The 18,750-nt window shown below is 44.0% G+C and overlaps 1 protein-coding gene across 4 annotated transcripts in view; it reads right to left on the reverse strand.

Annotated features, from left to right (window-relative positions):
- Positions 1-18,750, reverse strand: part of kcnab1a (potassium voltage-gated channel subfamily A regulatory beta subunit 1a) — a 76,643-nt gene that overhangs the window by 11,036 nt on the left and 46,857 nt on the right. For all 4 annotated transcript variants that reach the window (XM_048264567.1, XM_048264563.1, XM_048264564.1 and 1 more), the window contains 6 exons: positions 14,733-14,776; positions 8,461-8,498; positions 5,730-5,809; positions 5,599-5,643; positions 3,271-3,315; positions 2,201-2,244 (listed from right to left, as the gene is read on the reverse strand). In XM_048264567.1, coding sequence (XP_048120524.1) covers positions 2,201-2,244; positions 3,271-3,315; positions 5,599-5,643; positions 5,730-5,809; positions 8,461-8,498; positions 14,733-14,776 — 296 coding nt within the window. The remainder of the gene's footprint in view (positions 1-2,200; positions 2,245-3,270; positions 3,316-5,598; positions 5,644-5,729; positions 5,810-8,460; positions 8,499-14,732; positions 14,777-18,750) is intronic.

Genomic DNA, 18,750 nt, shown 5'->3' on the forward strand with positions numbered 1-18,750 from the left:
CACAGTTCTCTGTGAATCTTTTATGGTATGTTGGTCTCAAGGGCCCACATAAACCTGACTCATAATCACTCATTTGTGATTTGCCCCCCCCGGTAAAAAATGAAAATCAGTAGGATTAAAAGAAAGCCAAAATAAATATTCATCATCATCATCATGGCTGCATTTTCAGTATTGGCGAGAAGTAGTCGTTTGTCCACTAGATGGCGCATCGTTGCAGTGAGACGTAATTTTGTTGGAAGTTAAAAGGGGTTGGAAAAAACAATGGACGCTTCATACAAGGACTGTAATTTACCGCAGCGAACATCTAATAAGGATAGGACGATGTTCACATGAAGTGTAATTCCCATTTCTTCTTGAAGCCGAAATAAATCTGAGGATGTTTATCGGACATGCTTGGTTTTTACTGCAGGTACGTTAATCTTGTAATATCAATAAGGACCTAGGTAATGTTACCAAGTAGCGTTGGTTGAGTGATGGAGGCATTTGATTTATTGCATTTGTAGAAAACTATAAATGCGGTTATACCAAGCAAATGTATAGCAGCACTGTTTGTATCTTTCGACTGTCATTTATTGCACGTGCTACAAAATCATTCTGTGCAATGGAAGATTTACCAACGTTACACCGGTCTGATGCAGTTTTGCCTATACATGCGTGAGACTGAGGCGCCTGTTTATTTTGTTTTAAGTGCGTGCAGGGTGTGAGAGGGGAATCGATGTGCTTTGATTACAGCTTGGTAGTTGTAGTCTGTGAAATTAAAAAGCACGTGTGTGTGAAGTATCCAAACAATGACACCTTCATTTCATTATGGCTGTTTTAGCAAAACACCTTAAGCTACTGTGTAGTAGGTCCCATTTAGAAGTGGCTACTTCATTTGCGCTTTCCTTGACTCATGGAGCTGCGTGAATGTTATTACAACTTTTAAGCCACGATATGACAGTTTAAGTCCGCTTTGATACTGTAAGGCGTAAGCCATTGGTTTCCAAAGGAGATTTTATTTGTGTCAGGGATAGCCTATTGACAATTTATGTTGTCAATAGGCCTACCTTATAATCCTACCTGTAGCTTAGGGAAGCTAACAACTTTCTATTAGGATCTAGTTTGTTAGTTACCGTTTTGTCATAACTCCCTGATGCATTTTTGCATTTAGAATAGCCAGAGCGTGTATATCTCAATCGAACATTAAACAATATCGGTTGCCTATGGACTAGGCTGGGTGAACCCAGCCTGATCTGCCCGCTATTTATTTTTGATTTCTTAAAAGATTGAGCTTGGTCTGATGAAAGCCAGACTAGCCATGGACCTCAGTTAAACAATGCAAGGGAACATGAATCAGCCTATATTTGCACTAACAATAACGGACAAAAGCTCTTCAACTTTGGCCCGTTAAAATGTGTATGAACAGTCTAGCGGCGCATTTCATCAAGGCCCATTTGGACATGTCAGTTATTTGCACCACTGGTTAGATGTAAAACAGCACTTCGTTTCAGACTAGGCTACTGTTACTTAATTTGTGCATTAACAATAACGTTTCAGACTACTGTTACTTAATTTGTGCATTGACAATAAAGTATTACATGAACTAAAGATGACTAAAATCTTATGTAGAAGAAGAAACATTCACAAAAATCCATCCATCCAAAATGACCTTTGTTTTTGATAGCTGTTGAAAAAACGACATGGAACTGACAGAGATGTTTTGTTTAAAAATACATAAAAAATAAATAAATAAATAACATTATGCTGATACCTTTTGCTTTTCCCAAATACAATGTAGCCTACAGGTGTAAGTGACCTTTCATCAATCCAGTTGCAATGGATGAACTGTGATGAACTGCCCTACTTGTGATTGTTTAGAGATTTTAAAGGTTTTATAACAATTCTACATCTTCTTTGGCTATTCTACAATCTATTCACCTTTTCAGCACCAGTAGGGTACTTTCTGTGCAGCCGCACACACACACTCAGGCATGCCAAACAAGCATACACAAAAGTTTCAAGAGTGGGGGATGGAGTAAAATATGGAGACAAATTGAAGTGTGATTTATTTTCGCGGAACGGATGTACAGGACTGAGCGGCGGTCATATTTTGTACCGCTATGCGGTACATCTAGTTATAGAAGTATTTAGGTCATTGCAATGATGTACACTTAACAGAGAAACAGGGAAAGAAAGAGCAAATGTGAAACTGAAGCTTAACCTTCAATAATGTGCTTCCTGGACAGACCCCTCTCCGTCTCTGCCCTGTACAATAGAAAAGTAAACAACACAAATACATGTTAGTAGAGCCGGTGAAAGAGGGCATCCCCCCACTCTTACTGTGTGGTGCGTCAAAAGGCCAAGACCAGGCGCATGCCCCTTTAAGCTCCTGTCTGTCAGCCTGTTTCTATGGTATGGATATGGCTTTATACTATAGCTGTTTCTATGGTATGGATATGGCTTTATAGCTGTTTCTATGGTATGGATATGGCTTTATAGCTGTTTCTATGGTATGGATATGGCTTTATAGCTGGTATGGATATGGCTTTATAGCTGGTATGGATTTGGCTTTATAGCTGTTTCTATGGTATGGATATGGCTTCTGTCCCCCCAAAGCCCCCATGTGTCCTCTTCCTCTTCATGCATCCTCCTACCCCCTCTCATTAGTATTCATGAGGAGGAGACGCATACGTAAGAAAGTGAATCAGGTGCTTTGAAAACGTATCATACCTTCCAGCACCCCAGGATGGCTGTAAAAGCACTCACTAAAAGGTTTTTTTCTCCTTTCCCAGAGGGAGAGACAATGCCTAAGCCTGCCAGGGTGTGCACGCTGCCTGACAGGGGAACTGGGGAGTCAGGTCTGAGATAAGACAGCCAGGGCTTTCCAAAGGGCAAAAACACGTCAAAAGTAAAAAAAAAACATGACTTATAAATTCTAATTGTTCAGTTCTTTTCACCATGCAGCTTGTATAGTAGCAGCATCTATTCCAAAAAGATTTGTGGACTTTTTGCAATGAGCATTTGGCAAAACGGTAATCAAAAAGGTGACACGAAGAATAGTGTTGAATTTCCATGAAAGCATTCAGTAATGTGCCTCTAGTGAGTACTGTACAATCCATCTAGATGGTCATAAATCAAATGATACACTCAGAAATGAGGAATGGACATTCTACCACTCAATACAACAGTCTCAGTGACTGCAGCAGCAGCAGTAGCAGACCGCCGCAGCTGTGTGAAGTGTGTGTGTGTGTGTGATTACTGGGATGTCCAGTGGGAATAATTCTCACTTACTTTCCACCCCAGTAGAGCTTTGTGGTGATGACCAGACTGGAACGCCTGAGAGAGAGAGAGAGAGAGAGAGAAATAGACAGAGAGAGAGATAGGGAGAGAGAGAGCAAGAGAGAGAGAGAGAGAGAAATAGACGGAGAGAGATAGGGAGAGAGAGAGAGAGAGCAAGATAGATTTCTAGTGACTCATTCCAAAAAATCAGTAAAACTCTAATGAACAAACTCTATTGTACCCTGTAGGCCCTCCAATCAAAGTGAAAAGACACATTTTAAATGGCTCTCTAATCCTGCCTATTACACACACTCTTCCCAAGCATTATGGAGTGTGTGGAGTCGTTTGGCACCATGAAGTTCCCATCAGCTGCCGTGGAGTCATTACATCTTCATTAAAAGTTAACGATGCTATCGCTGGATAATTGCACTTTTCACTTATGCTCAATCCTTTTCCGGCGCCTCATGGAAGAGATTGCCAAAATAACTTCACATGTTTCCCACACACACAACACACACTGTTGCAGCTCTACCAGCACGCCTCAAGTTGGTTGTGCATTTGCATTTTAGATTAGCGTAAATGAGTCTGTGGTGTGACCCCTCCCCCCATGGCCCACATTCAAGCACATTAAACCTGGAGTGCACCATTTGCAGTCACCGCTTACATAACCACTGGAATGGCAAAAATCACACAGCACACACACACACACACACACACAAGGACTACTGCAGCAGAGGCAAGCATCTGATTGACACAGAGACAACTACAATTATATCACAGTAACAGAAACAGAGACCCTCGTTCACACTAACACACACACACACACACACACACACACACACACACACACACACATGTTTGCACACAGTGCACACGTCTCTGTGACACTTTCTCGGTGACGCTGGGTGCCACTTTGAGGGATGCTTCACACCAAGGCCTGAGCTGTGAAGCAAAGGAACATCCAGCCAATGAATGTGTGAGCATTTCTGTTGCTCTGCTACTGGCATCCCTCCAGAGACAGACAGGGAGGAGGAGACACATAGATAAATAGATAGATGGATGGATGAGAGAGAGAGATGAAGGAGAAGAAGAAGAATGGTAATAGGGAGAGGCTGTAAATGTAAAAACAGGCCGTTTGGACATGGACAAACATGCATGTGTTTGAGATTGGGAGGTCAGTATTGCGAATGAAAGACATATAAGGGAAGTTGGGAGTAAAATGAGATGGGATGGATAAATGTACTGAGATGATGGAGAGAGTTTGCTGACTGATTCTCAGAGGAAGGAAAAGAGAAGCTTGTCTGTCCATCATTTGTTTTCTTTCATGAGCACGTCAGCTCAGCAGCAGCAGCAGCAGCGTATCCTGCGTAAGCCAGCATGGCTCCCTGAAGATCCTATGAGGATCAGCTCATGCATTTCCCTTTGGCCTGCAGATGACTGAGATCGCACAGAGGACCTGCAGTCCTACATGTATCTGAACTCCACATCAACTGGACCATTTTAAACCTCCAGTGTAATCAGTGTGAGGATTTGCTATAGCAAGGCTAGAATCTTTCTATCTAGATGATCTCATCATATTCTCACCATCGCGATCAGGACTTATGATGATCATGTTACTGTACTTCAGACATGATTTCATGTGAATGTAATACATACTCATGTGTAGGCCTATAAAATAGAGCTGAACATGAAAAAATGATAACTGCAGTAACTACTCTGTTGTTGGCCCCTCTCTCTGAATCTCTAAGCGACCCATGAAAGCATGTAGCTGTCACCACGGTTACCAGCATATGTGAGTGCAACAGTGTCGTTGTGGAGATGAGGGGGAAACAAAACACCTGGCAAGTGTCTGATCAGAGCACCAGTCAGCTGTACACAATTTATCAACTTTTCATGGCTATCAGACTAACAGGCACATCCCAGAACCCACAGAGGTGCAGCCAAACAGATGCTTACCGTAAAAAATCAACATAACAGAGAATTATTCCTGATAATCAACGAGGCGAATATCATTAAAACTAGGCGTATCCTGGCAAACATATGCATGTGCAGGTCCCTAAGCCCTCGAGCACTTTGTGATAAATATGAAGACTCGTGGGCCGTCTGCCACTTCCACAGTTTCATGTGGAACTGATAAAATATGTGTATTCCTTCACAACAACGTTAGATGAAGTTGGGTCCATTAAGGCTGTAGATAACATATTGATTGGAGAAGATGGACGCGTATGAATGTATGCATGTTCAACACACTTTCAGCACACGCGCAGACATTTCTTTAACACACACACTAGCACACCTACACCATCACACAGGTAGGGAGAGAAGGAAAGGCATACATACCTCCAACCTTTCTTTTTAATAATGTTCCCCAGTATGACCTCAGCTCTGTAATGAAACCGGAGAAGAGATTAAATTCTGTGTTGTCGTGTAGTGATCGCATTCACACATCAGCGTGTCGGACTCTTACCCACCTTCCTGCTGCATACACCTCTGCGGTGTCAAAGAGGTTGACGCCACTCTCATAGGCTATGGTCATTAACTGCTCAGCCACCTGGAATGTAGACGAGGACAAAATTGTTCCAGTTGAACCAACCTCTATCATAAACACATACAGATAGACACACACACAATACACATAGACAATACACATAGACATAGAATCACACACACACACACACACACACACACACACACACACACACACACACACACACACATACTGTGACGGATCCCTGTTTGGCGTGCCTGTGCTTTCTCTCTATCTCTTGCACTATTCTTATTGAGCATTGATGGTGGTCAGGTGTGCCTGATTGGACTGAAGTATAAAACTTTACGACGGTCGCGGCTGCTTCACCCTCCCGGCGTTTGGCATTCTTTGTCTATTGTTTGTTAAACCCCTAGACTGATTTTGCATGACATTTTCGGTTCCTTCCATTATACTGACTTGCACTACACCACTTTATCTTTATCATTTAATCTTTGTTAACATTACTTTTATTTAATAAATTCACCTGATTATTTTGGAATCCCGTTCCTGTTTTATGCGTAGAGCCAGCACATCACAATACACATACATGTGCATATCTACACCAATGCCCCTTTGGATTTGGAAACAACCACACTCAAATGGTCAGTAAAAACTGTTCTCTAATCAGTAATCCTTCCACTTTTTCCTTGAGAGAGAAGACCACAATTGGACCCTTCCTGCCCCACTCATAGACTAGCACCACCCACCACATACCTTGTCAGGGCATCTATTGTCATGTCCAGTGACCTGCCATTACTGCAGACCGACGGGGTCCTGTGATTCAGCTCCCTCGACTCAGGGCTCCCTGTCAGCCTCTCTGCACTGCCCCCCCTCTGATTGTGATTCAGCCGGACGGAGCTTCATAAATCATGCTGAATTGCTGAGAAGCTAATTTTGTCTCTGTCTGCACTTTAGCGGCGTGCGCGAGGACGGCAAAAGTGAATTTGCTGTAATGTTTCTCTGCTGCATTGCTGGGTATTACTGCACTTGTGTGGATGAGGATGTGCGCAAAGGCGATTAGCTTTCAAAAGCTCCTCTGAAAAACACTGCCAACATATTTAATATCTTTCTAATGCTGACGTGTGAGAGAGAAAAAAACAAACTAAAACTACTCCTCCGCAGCAGGGAGCAGTGAAAGTATAGATTGATGAGAATCATGAGTGAGAGAGAGAGAGAGAAAGACAGAAAGAAAGTAATTTAAAAGCTGAAATGTTGTGGGAATGCCTATATGCTATCACATCATGACTCCAGCTGTAGGTGACCCTCAAAATGATTATTAAATTGTGAATTGACAGATGTGTGGATGAGAGAGAAAGAGGAGGAGAAAAACAAAGAGACCGAGTAAGAAAGAGTGAGGTAGACAGACAGACAGTGTGTGTGTGTGTTTGTGTGTTTGTGTGTGTGTGTGTGTGTGTGTGTGTGTATTTATATGTGTGTGTGAGCGTGTGTGCATGTGTGTTTGTGTGTGTGTGTGTTGAAGTGATGTAGAGGGTCACAGAGAGGATAACAGTTGAAAAGAGCTGGATGAGCTGAAATTGAATAAAGAGGGATGTAGAGATGAGGACTGAGAGAGAGAAAGAGAAAAAAAGAGAGGGAGAGAACAGAGCACTGTTGCATAACACTGCGTAATACTGAGCCCCTCCTGCCCCCTACACAAACACACACACACACACATACGCACACACACACACAGACACACAGACACACACACTCACACACACGCCACTCCCTTCTGCAGAGATATTTTTGCTGAGCAACAGTCTGTCTCTACAGACAGAGCACACACACACGTCATAAAAACCGCTACTTTAGACAAAGCTTTGCTCTCTCCCTGAGTTTCAGAGCCCAGGAGTGTTAGAGCAGAGGGGAGGAGAGGAGGGAGAGACTGTGCCTGTCTCAACACACACACAAACTTTAGACACAAACTCAAGTCTACTTTAGCATGCCAAGGGGACAGAATTAGACTCTAGTCCCCCTGAAAGGAACAGACACATACACACGCACACAGACCCCGACATGCAGCCCTGAACGCACACAGTGTCACACGCATGGTGTGAAAAACAAATCCACAGGCTGTTGTGGCCTGGCCTGAGTCACCAAACTAGGTGTGTGTATGTGGCCATATCCATTATAATGTGTGTGTGTGTGTGTGTGTGTGTGTATGTGCACACACACACACACACACACACACACTATAAGAGATATGGTGTGTGTGTGTTTGTGTACGCATGCATGCATACGTGTGTGTGTGCATGTCTGTGTGTGTGTGTTTCTGTTTGTGTCAGCATGTCTTTATGTATACGCATCATGAGAGTCCTGTCTTTCTTAATTCCATCTGATGAGGGCAACAGCCTTCTCTTTTTTGGGAGGGGGCGGACATGTTAGGAGGTGGCAGTGGAGCAGCGAGTGCAGTGTGGGGCTCCTCCAGGCAGGGGTGAGGAGGGGTGAACTCTGTTTACGTAACCCAGCCAGAGAGACGAGAGTGCAGGCCAGCTCAGCCACTCACCACTGCCCCCAAATCCACCATCAGCCTCTGTTAAACTCTGCTCTGACACTCAGCTATCGGCACCCCACAACCAGGGGTCTGAGTCTGGATGTTATGCACATGCCAATTCAATTTGAAATCATTGGGGGCACAGCGTAAAAATGACATTTGTGTTGTGTTTGTCACTTACCTCATCTGAAATCTGCCCGCCAAATGTCACCCAGGTGCCTAAAACAAAAATAAGGTAAAATAACAATCAATCAGTCCTGATATGTGTAAACTACTTCAATGCTGCTTTTTAAATGCTCATTGAAAATGCACTAATTGTGTTGAACTCAGACATATTCTTAACCATTGGTAAACAGCAGTAACTTTGATAGATATTTGTGGAAATGTTGCTTGATGGTCTTTTGGACCACCACCTTCGACTTCAAGGCACCTAACCCTAACCCTGTCCTAACCCTATCGCCTTCCAGGCAGCACTGCCTTGAAGTCAACAATGGGGCCCCAAAGACCATATAACGGAAATGTCCTTGTGTGACCTTGGTATCTGTGAAATCAAACTGCTTGTTAGTTTTGCGTGCAACATTATCTATGGAAGGCTTTATTTAAAGCGTTTGGCTTGGTAGCTGGCCATGGTCCTGAGATCCCTGTAGCAGAGATTGCGTGTGTGATGTCCACTGACACCCCCTGGGGATAAAGGGTAATGTGAGCTCAGGGCTACTAGGGAAGTAAAGGAAAATGAGAAAGAAGTTGGATGCATTGCTATGCCAGACTGCATGACGTAGTGGACAAGTAAGGTTTAAATAGCCAAGAATGCAGAAGTGGGGTGAATGACAGCTGTCAGTCAATCATCACTATGGCCTAAAACAGAATTTCTTCTAGCATATAAACATGTGTTTTACTGGATGTTTGCATATCTGGTGCAGTTGTGTTCTATCCACTGTGTGATAGGTAGAGGCAGAGTTCACGGCACTGCTGCTGAGATTGTGCCTCGCTCACAAACACATCTCAGGCTGAGCTGCCGGCACTCGGACAGCAGAGGAACTTCAGATGGAGTCCCTGAATTCTGCAGTAGCTGCTACTTCTGGCACAAACTAGAGGAGGAAGGTGGAAGGAGGAAAAACTAAAGTTCTGAGAGGGAAGGGTAGTAGAGAGAGAGAGAGAGAGAGAGAGAAAGAGAGAGGAAGAGAGAGAAAGAGAGAGGAAGAGGCGCAGTGCACTGCTCCTGTAAAAATAGCAGCAGCCGTCTGATTTTGACATTTCAGGGTATGGAAAATGGGAATCCTGCACTTACAGCAAATAAGCTTCAAAGATTGTTCAGACAGATAAGGTTGCAGTCCAATTTCGGTGACACTAGGAAATGATTATTTCATTTCCTGTGTCAGTGTTTTGCTGTTGGGGTGGTGTGATCCATACCACAGTAGTTTTGTTTGCACTGCTGGAAAAATCCTGCAATGCCCTTCAGCTGTGATGTCTGTGAAGTTTACTACTAACGCTTGCCAGCACGCCTCTTCATTTAGTTGGCGTTGGCAGTGCTTCAGTGGCCAGACAAAGACAAACAGTTTGATCCCTGTCCTAATCTAGACTAAACAACCTCATTTCGAGCAAAGACCTTGCTGACAGCCATGATGGCCCCATTGGTCATCCTCCCCACAAGCGTCATTATCAGCACGCCGGCGCCAGCGGCAAGCTTGCGCCCGCCTCTGCAGCCGGCCGGCCCCTGTGTGCCCGGGTGCCCAGTGCCCCCTGCGGTGCCGTCTCCAGCTTCTCACCCTGGGCCAGGGCATTCAGAGGACACACAGCTGAACAGCAAGGTCACGGATGGGATGGGGGGGGGTCGGAGTCATGGAGGGAGGGGTGTGAGAGGGGGTCACTGGAACAAGCCAATGGGCTCCTGACATCAGAGCGCACCACTGCTGGCAAGAACAGCGCGGTGAAAACAGGAGCAAATCAACCCTGGTGGGGAGTGGGTAAAGCTAACGAGAAAATAACAGACGGGAGACATGGGACAGCCCTCGCCCTGTTCCATCCACATCATGCCATAATGACCCAGGGCCGCTGCACAACATCCAGCCCCTCACACAAATGACATGCGCATGGAGTGGAGAAGAGGACAGGGAGTTCCGACTCACAACTGTAATGGAATGTGTGATCACATAATTGTGCGTAAATGACCAATTAGATATGTGAATAAGGAGCTTTAAATTGGATTTTAAACCCTGACCTGATTGTGATTACCCTTCACAGACAACACGCATATCTGGTGATGTCAACTCACTGTACTCTACAGCTTGCTTTACACGTGACATACATGTGGGTTTAGTAGATACATCCTAGAGTGAATGATTTCTGACTCAAGCCAAGCTTCTGAGGGTGTTTCAATGAAACTGTGCCACCATAGCTCCAGATCTGCAGATCTTATATGGCTGCTATGTCGTGAGGTATCCATTGTAAGGGAGCAGAATGTCTCTATATCTACATTCAGTCCATTTATCAAAGGTAATACATTTGAGACGTGGGGGCACCTGATGGAAAGATTAAGTTCTCAGTCTGGAGAGGTTTAGCCTTGACTTCACATTTATCATTTTCTGTAATGTGCCAAATCGAAGCAAAGCGTAGCAGAGATGTTGAGCTGGCTCTGTATATTTTCCCTCCCACACTGAGCCGCTGTGGGAGCTGAGGTGACCGGGCTGACCCTGACTGCAGCCACTGGCCACAGAGTAGACGGTGAGAGGTCATAATGTCTTCACTCGGGCCGAGAGCAACGAGTGGAGATGACACGCTTGTCAGTTTGTCAGGAACTGACCAAGAGCATTAGAGCCTGGCAGCCTCAGCTGCACACGCTAAGGGCATCTCTGATCTGCCATCATGTAGACTAGAGATGCCACTACCTCTGCTCAACATGATGCCGCACTCAAGTGCACACTTCCCCGCTAATGTCTGCAGACATGGGCCAACTCAACACAGACGCAGTCAAGCAGGACTTACTGGAGAGGGTTGTCTACTGTCTGTTGATCCTGTCTGTCTCTTTCTCTCCCTCTGTCCCTGCTGGAGTATCCTGAACTCGGACTGCCAGGCGGTCGAGTGAAACTACGCCGGAGAGAAAGTGCTGATTTGCAGAAACAGGTCAAAGACACATCGACCCGTTTCTGGAGAGATTCGGCGTAGCCATTTCTGTTCCCCTGGAACAGCCTCTACTTCTACCTCAGCAGTTCCTGCTACAGTTAAACTGTAAATCAAATTATACCCTCACAATTACCAGTCTTGTAAGTGCTAAGACTTTGTAATTGTAAGTGGTAAGTCTATGTCATTGAATATTTGGATTTTCTTTCACACTTCTCTTGAGAGTAAAAAAACAATACAATATTTGTTGTCTCCTTATTGTAAAGTGCATTGCACGAGTCTATTCGTAACACATGTTTTCTTGTGTGGCTTCATAGATATCAAGCTGTGATTCTGAACTGGTGTGTTTTTGAACTCAACAAACGTAGAGTAAGGTGGGGTGGGGCACTATCAGGGCTTACGCTAAGCATATCAAAGAGAGAACTCACTTGCCATTATCCTCCCTGAGACGGGAGATAAACATTAGATGTCCTTGGGTTCCTGGCGCACTTTTGAACCTACCTACACAAACACACCCACTCAATCCACATGGCGAAGATCAAAACAAATTCGGAGAGGGGGAGAGAAGGAGAGAGAGAGAGAAAAACGATAGACGAGAAGACTCGAACACTCCTGCCGAGGTTAAATGGAAATGTGTGTGTGAACCTCCCCCCACTCTCCCCCACCTCCTTTCTCTAATGATTACAAATGACCGGCCTGCTCTCCTCTTCTCCTGCTCCCTGGCTGTGGGCACCAGAGGGAGGGAGTCATGCGGGGGCGGCAATTTGCACAGCTTCTCGCTTCAGGGAGCCACAAATGAATTACAGCGGTAAAAAAAAAAACAGAACACTCATCAGTGAGTGAGCGAGTAGTAAAGGCAGAGGGAGAGAGACAGGATGCATGCTGGTCCACACGGGCCACTCCACTCTTGGGAGACATGTGCCAGGCTCTAATAGAGGCCATTTGGGAGGCCCACTTAAGCAGTGCCAGCACATCACAGCAGGGGGGGGGAGACAAGTGCCACAGCCAAGTGGAGGAGCACAGCACTCCCTCCTCAACTCCCCATGCCAAAGGGTCAGATGTTAAATAGTATGGAGGCTGGGTTTGCTGTGGGCAATTTCATGTCTGAATGCACTACTAAGCCTTGATTGGTATACACTACAGAGTGTGTGTGACTATGTGTGTGTTTGTGTGTTTATGAGTGTGTTGCAAGGCCATGGTGCAGTGACCCCTGTTGATAGTTCAGACATCACCCTGCCGGCTGCACTCAGGCCATGCCTCTGAGCTCACTCATCATCCTTCCTCCACTCCACAGACTTGGTTCAAACCCTTCAGCAAGGGTATGCAACACCCTCCAGATGAGTTGCTTCACTACTAGTTAATGCTATTTAATGCACCCACAGCTTCTGTTATTGATTTGTAACTTAAGGTGCCCATTTAAAATAACACTCTGTGATCTTGCAAACTGAAGTGATTTAATACATTTTAATGTGCAATGTAGGATGCATGACACAATTGAAGGTCTGATGCGGAGGACCAGGACAGCTCTATGACTGCAGCCAATATTATGGAACAGACATCACATCCTCTCTTTTCCCCTGAGCGACTGCCATGGAAACCATCCCCAACCCATGTACGTACTACAGTATGTATCCTTATGGGCTCCACTGCTGCTGTTCCTGGCCGCAGCATCTGACCCCCCCTCCACCCACCTACTGCTCCTATTTCCTGTATAATGCGCTAAGTGCTGCCATTATGGACAGTGCAGTGAGGGCTCTTCACCTGCTGAGGAGGAGAGAACGCAGAGAGGAAAGCACACAGCGTCCCCTTAGAATTATAGGGTTCTATCTACGTTCTGAGTAGTTCTGAGATATTGAGTTTCAAAGTCTTAGAATTCCATAGAGTTACATTGCTGTGGAACAAGTGGAACAAACCTCTTCAGATATAATGTCCAAAAATGTATACAACTACAAGAAACACCTCACCTCATCTTCTTAAAGTGACACAGAATAAGAATATGTAATTAACTCAATTTTGACAAAAATGTCAGATAGAACCTTATAATTCTAAGGGGACGACAGGTCATGTTTGACACTGTGGTCTAAATTCTGGAAGAAGAATGGCATGATGCATGATCATGAAAAGGACCTCTTGTTATAATGCAGCTTCATTTGGGGTGTAGCTCAGAGTTGAGTTCAAGGGAAACACCACAAGTTGTCCCTTCAGGTGCTTCTTTATAAGTGTGGATTTTAACATTGTGACAGTGTTCATGTTTTGCCACAGCAAAGAAACCTCTGTCAAAATCATAGTGGAGCAGCTGAAAGCAATAATAATAATGTCATAATCATAAAATCTCATAACATTAGGTATGTTACCTTAGGCTGTTGCTAGCTATAACACTACAGCTCATTCCAGTGGTAAGTATCGTTTGACCCCCATTTTGAAAACTAAAAGGAACCAAAAGTGTAGCTAGCTGGCTGGGCAGTTATTGTATTCGGCCCTTTTACCACACTTGACAGCTTGAAATGTAATGTCTAATTACTTCTATCTGTGTGTGCCTTGCTGTTACAGAGGCTCAACTAACACATTCCAGTTGGTTTGGCAGAGGACCCATGAGATAACTGGATGCACTTAGAGGGATGCGTCCAATTTGCATGTTCATAGAAGAAGGTGAATATGCTGTATTCTGTATGTCTTTTACAATATCATAGTTCCTAGTAAACAAAGAATACAATTTCAGGTCTTCAAAACAGAGGTGTGTAGATTTGAAAATGACGTTCATATAAGAAACATAAACAGTATAACATACTCCTGCAAGTGGCTAGAACACAGTCTAGATCATTAATTTTATGTGGGTCATGCTCTTAATTCCCCCTTGTACACACACCGCACACACACACACACACACACACACACACACACACACACACACACACACACACACACACACACACACTAAAACACACACGCACACACACACACACACACACACACACACACACTCTCTCTCTCTCTCTCTCTCTCTCTCTCTCTCTCTCTCTCTCTCTTTCTCATTCTCTCACACACACAGATACAAATACACACCCTCTAACCCCTTGAAAATGCTTATAATGCAGTTCAGAGCCCCTGATGTGGACAGCAATGAAATGCTTTGCTCTGGTTAGTCAAGTCTTGTGCTAATTAGGCTACAGGCTTTTCATGCTCTCCTTATTAGTGTGTGTGTGTGAGAGAGGGAGAGAGTAATTTTCATGTAATTTTAATGTATAATCATGACATAAATATTTTGTACCTAGAATAGCAGTGTTGTCTTTAAATATCACACAATACATACACATTTCAGTGTGAAAATATACTCACCGAGGCCCAAACATGATACCCTGAGTCCAGATTTCCCCAAGTTCCTGTAGAGAAAGAATTGGAATTGTTATTCATCTTACTGGTGATAGTGGGAGCAGAGTAGGCCTACATACATAGAACCCTTTCATGGGTAACGGGTAAATACCTCTGGCTGAAGAATGAGCTAAAGAGAACACCAAGTGTGGGAAAGAATGCCATGATTCATACTAAAAATAAATGAGTAGCTGCCACCTCTCCATGTAAATAAAGCAAACCTATTCTCCTGTTAAGTTTACCTAGCTGTCACAATAAGGGTAACGTGAGCTGTGAACACAGGCATAGTGATTTTTTTCTCCTTTTCATATCTACCCCCAGAAAAAAAAACATAGCGTTGTGGGCATCTGAGCACGGTGAGGTCAACATGGCATGGTGTGGCTATACTGTAGGTGTCCGAGGGGTTAATTCAACCTAGAGTTAATTTAACAGATAACCATTTGTGTGAGGCTATTAGTCTGCATAAATTCAGTGCAGATCCACAGGCCTTGAAGTTAGCGGTGCAATCCTGAAATAAGAGTAGGGAAAACGGGAAACACCTACACTTCGAGGAAATGGTATTTCACATCATTGGTCATGCCAATGACTGTTGGCTTCAGCATTCTTGAATGTTTTAATAAGCATTTTCTCCATTGCACTGAGGGATTAAGGGAGAACTCAATAATGTGAATAATGTGTTTGTGCAGAATAAATTGAAAATAAAATGGAAAAGGCTTCATGGGAAAATCACATTACTAAACCAATCTACACATAAATCACTGATATGAGATACAGTACATTTGACTGGAAAAGCCAGCATGTCTTATATTGGCTGCCATTTCTCTTCATCTCCCATCACATCCACTCTCCAGTAAAAACAAAAGGACATTTTCCCCTTCAAGCTCTTCCTCTTGAAATCGGCTGCCTTCCATCTTAGGACATTGTTTAAATAGCCTCACAATATGGTCACTATCTTATGGTCATAACTGAGTCTCATGCAGTGTCTTTGGATGACATGTTAGCTTCATAGTGCAGTGGGAGAAACACTGACTCACTCTGTTTAAGAAACTGTAGCTGAAGGACATTGGTAATGCAGACTCCTTTAGCGTAACAGACTGAACAATCTTGGTATGTAATACACTGTCCATGTGGTCCTCTAGCCACAAAGAGGACTATGCATAAACCTTCACTATTCATCACAACTGCTGAAGTGATAAATAATAATACAGGATACTCTATGGAATTTGACAAGGCTGTTACAAAGAGGGAATATATGCAGGAGTTTAGTCATGACGAATAAAATGTGGATGCCATGATTAACAGTCAAATCAATTACCCTGATGAATGGTATGCAGTTGATAGGCCTTGTGGCCTTGGCAAGTTGACATTTTCACACAGGCACTGTCTCTACAGGGGTGTTAGCTCAGGGCAGGTAATTCAGCGCAGCGCTCGCTGAGGATGTTTCCATGGTAATGTGACCCTCACTTTTGTTTATGTGATGACTTTGTGTGTGTGCGCTGGCTTGTGCTTATATGTTCCACTTGACATCACCCAGGCAAAGATTATTTATCTCTCAGAGATGGAGACAGGGAGAGAGAGAGAGAGAAAGATGGGGATGGTCAGAGAAGGAGTGAAGTAGAAAATGACAAATGGAGTTTGATGAACCTTTAAATAATGAGAAAGCTGAGAGAAAGTTATCTTTATAAAGTCACCCTTTGTAAAGGTCTGACAGAAATAAAGATTGCAGAGAGTGAGTGAGTGAGAGAGAGAGAGAGAGACTAATCCTTAGAGGATATGGCTACCTAAACGCTGACTGACTAAGGGTTTCACATCCTGACAAGGATCCACCGTTGAAGTGACATTATTTAGTCCATCTTTTTCTCCCATTGTAAAAAGGCTGACTTTTGGTCACAAACTCTTACCATAATGTTAACTGTTATACAGAGACATAACAGAATTATGTGAATCTGGACACCATGTGTGATGCATGAAACAGGTCCAACAAAATTACATGTCCTGAGAGATGTTTTTCTCAGATATCCACTGAAGCATACAACTCATCATATCAAGCAGCAACGCAACAACTCCCTGTGCAGGGTTATGCCTGCTGAGCTTTGAGCAAGGCATGTCCTTCTCTTGGTGGTCCATTCCATGGAGCTCATTGCATAATCAGGATGGGGGGGTGATGCTTAGCGTTTGTGACACAGTGTGATATTGCCCCAGAGATTGATAAAGACAGGCATTCATTGCCCTTTACACTGGCAGTGTGACCAATCGGACATCACATCTCATCTGTCACATCCTCTCCATGGCAAACAGCAGCCACATCGGCATGACAACTGACTGACACATGGCAACACATACACCATGTTCATCTTTTCCCCCTTCTCTCTCTCCACTATCACATACCGTGTGCACACACACTCGCCGAGTCTCCCTCCCTCTCTCTCTCTCTCTCTCTCTCTCTCTCTTTCTCTCTCTCTTTCTCTCTCACACACACACACATACAGAGACACATTTTAACTCACATTTTCATCCATTATAAACACCTCTGCCCAGATTTGTTAATGGTGTGTAGCCTGTAATATACTTGATGTCTATGCCTGCAGCACTTGTTAAACATAGCTGGCCATATCTAACTTGGCTGATCACACAATCAGTGTTTAAAATGAATCGCCTGCTGCATGGGCCCTCATTCTACTGAGTGAGCGAAATCTGTATGTCACATCCTTTCAATGCACAATACTGTGAACAAAAGATTCTATATCTTGTTATGAAATGTTTGTCATTTCTCCCTCATCTCATTGTCATCAAACTCAGAGTGATCTTCTTTTGAGCAGCCTCAAGTACTCATAGTGCACAAGTCTTTGCCAATATCCCAAGCCACTGCATTAGACAAGTTGCCACTGACATCTACACATTTTCATTTAGTCACAGGTGACTAACATTGAAGCACCTCTTGGATAATCATCCTTTGGAATTTTGGACTCTATTAGTCTGACCAGATAGTTGTGCAAATAGTTGTGTTTAAGTGGAACGCGCCATTTGTAAAAGTGGCCCTTCATTTTTTGTGGATGTGGAGTGCTTTTTAATGTCAAAAATCGCTTGTGTAATATGATTTGTTGTGAATTATAAAATGCAGTCTGAGAATCTATGCGTTATACCTTCTGAAAACATTGCTGAACAAATAAAACAGAAATAATAAGGACTGGATGAGCTGTGAGTCCATCCACATAAACACATGCTGCAACAGGCTATCAGCTGAGACTCACATCAGCATGCCAGAGCACACAGTGCTGCTACTGCTGAATTTCCTGCCTGGACTCTATAGAGAGAATCAAGTGTGACAAAGTGGGGAGTGGGGGACCTTGGGAGCTGCTCAGCATTCAGAGCAGTGTGATGAGGGAGTGCTGAGTCAGCCTCGGAAGAGTGAGGGTGGCACCCGCACATTCTGTCAACAAACAGCTGCTGGAGCGTGGCCAGAGCCTTGCAGGGATTGATCACCCAAACAAGTGGCCAGTGTGTACTTACAACACACACCTACATGCCCATTGAGGGATGTGAGGTGAACACAGGCAGAGATAGAGAAAGAGAGAGAGAGATAGCAGTATGGCGATATCACAGTAATTAGAGAGATGGGACACTTCATTCAGATCACGCAACTCTAAAGCCTTATTAGCAGCCTGTCCCTCTCATATCACAAGTTCACCTTTACAAAGATTTGCTGTAACATTCACAACCACTGTAATGCCAATGTGAGTCATGTTTGCAAATATTAATTTCATTCATCCAATTGAAAAGACACTCAGAAAACTTTACTCATCTGCTCCACAGGAAAGGTGACATGGTGTAAAGTGGCGGAGTCTAGTTCAAATAATGCATCAGTGTTTCTTTTGGCTTGAACGGAAGTGCTGTTTTGTGTTGCTGTTGCGCACACCTGAGCGTCCACACAAAGGACAACTAGGTTATGGTGCTAATCACTTGGTTTCCAGGGGCAACAAGAAAT

The sequence above is a fragment of the Alosa alosa genome, chromosome 15 (assembly GCF_017589495.1).
Source record: "Alosa alosa isolate M-15738 ecotype Scorff River chromosome 15, AALO_Geno_1.1, whole genome shotgun sequence".
NCBI classification, from domain to species: domain Eukaryota; kingdom Metazoa; phylum Chordata; class Actinopteri; order Clupeiformes; family Clupeidae; genus Alosa; species Alosa alosa.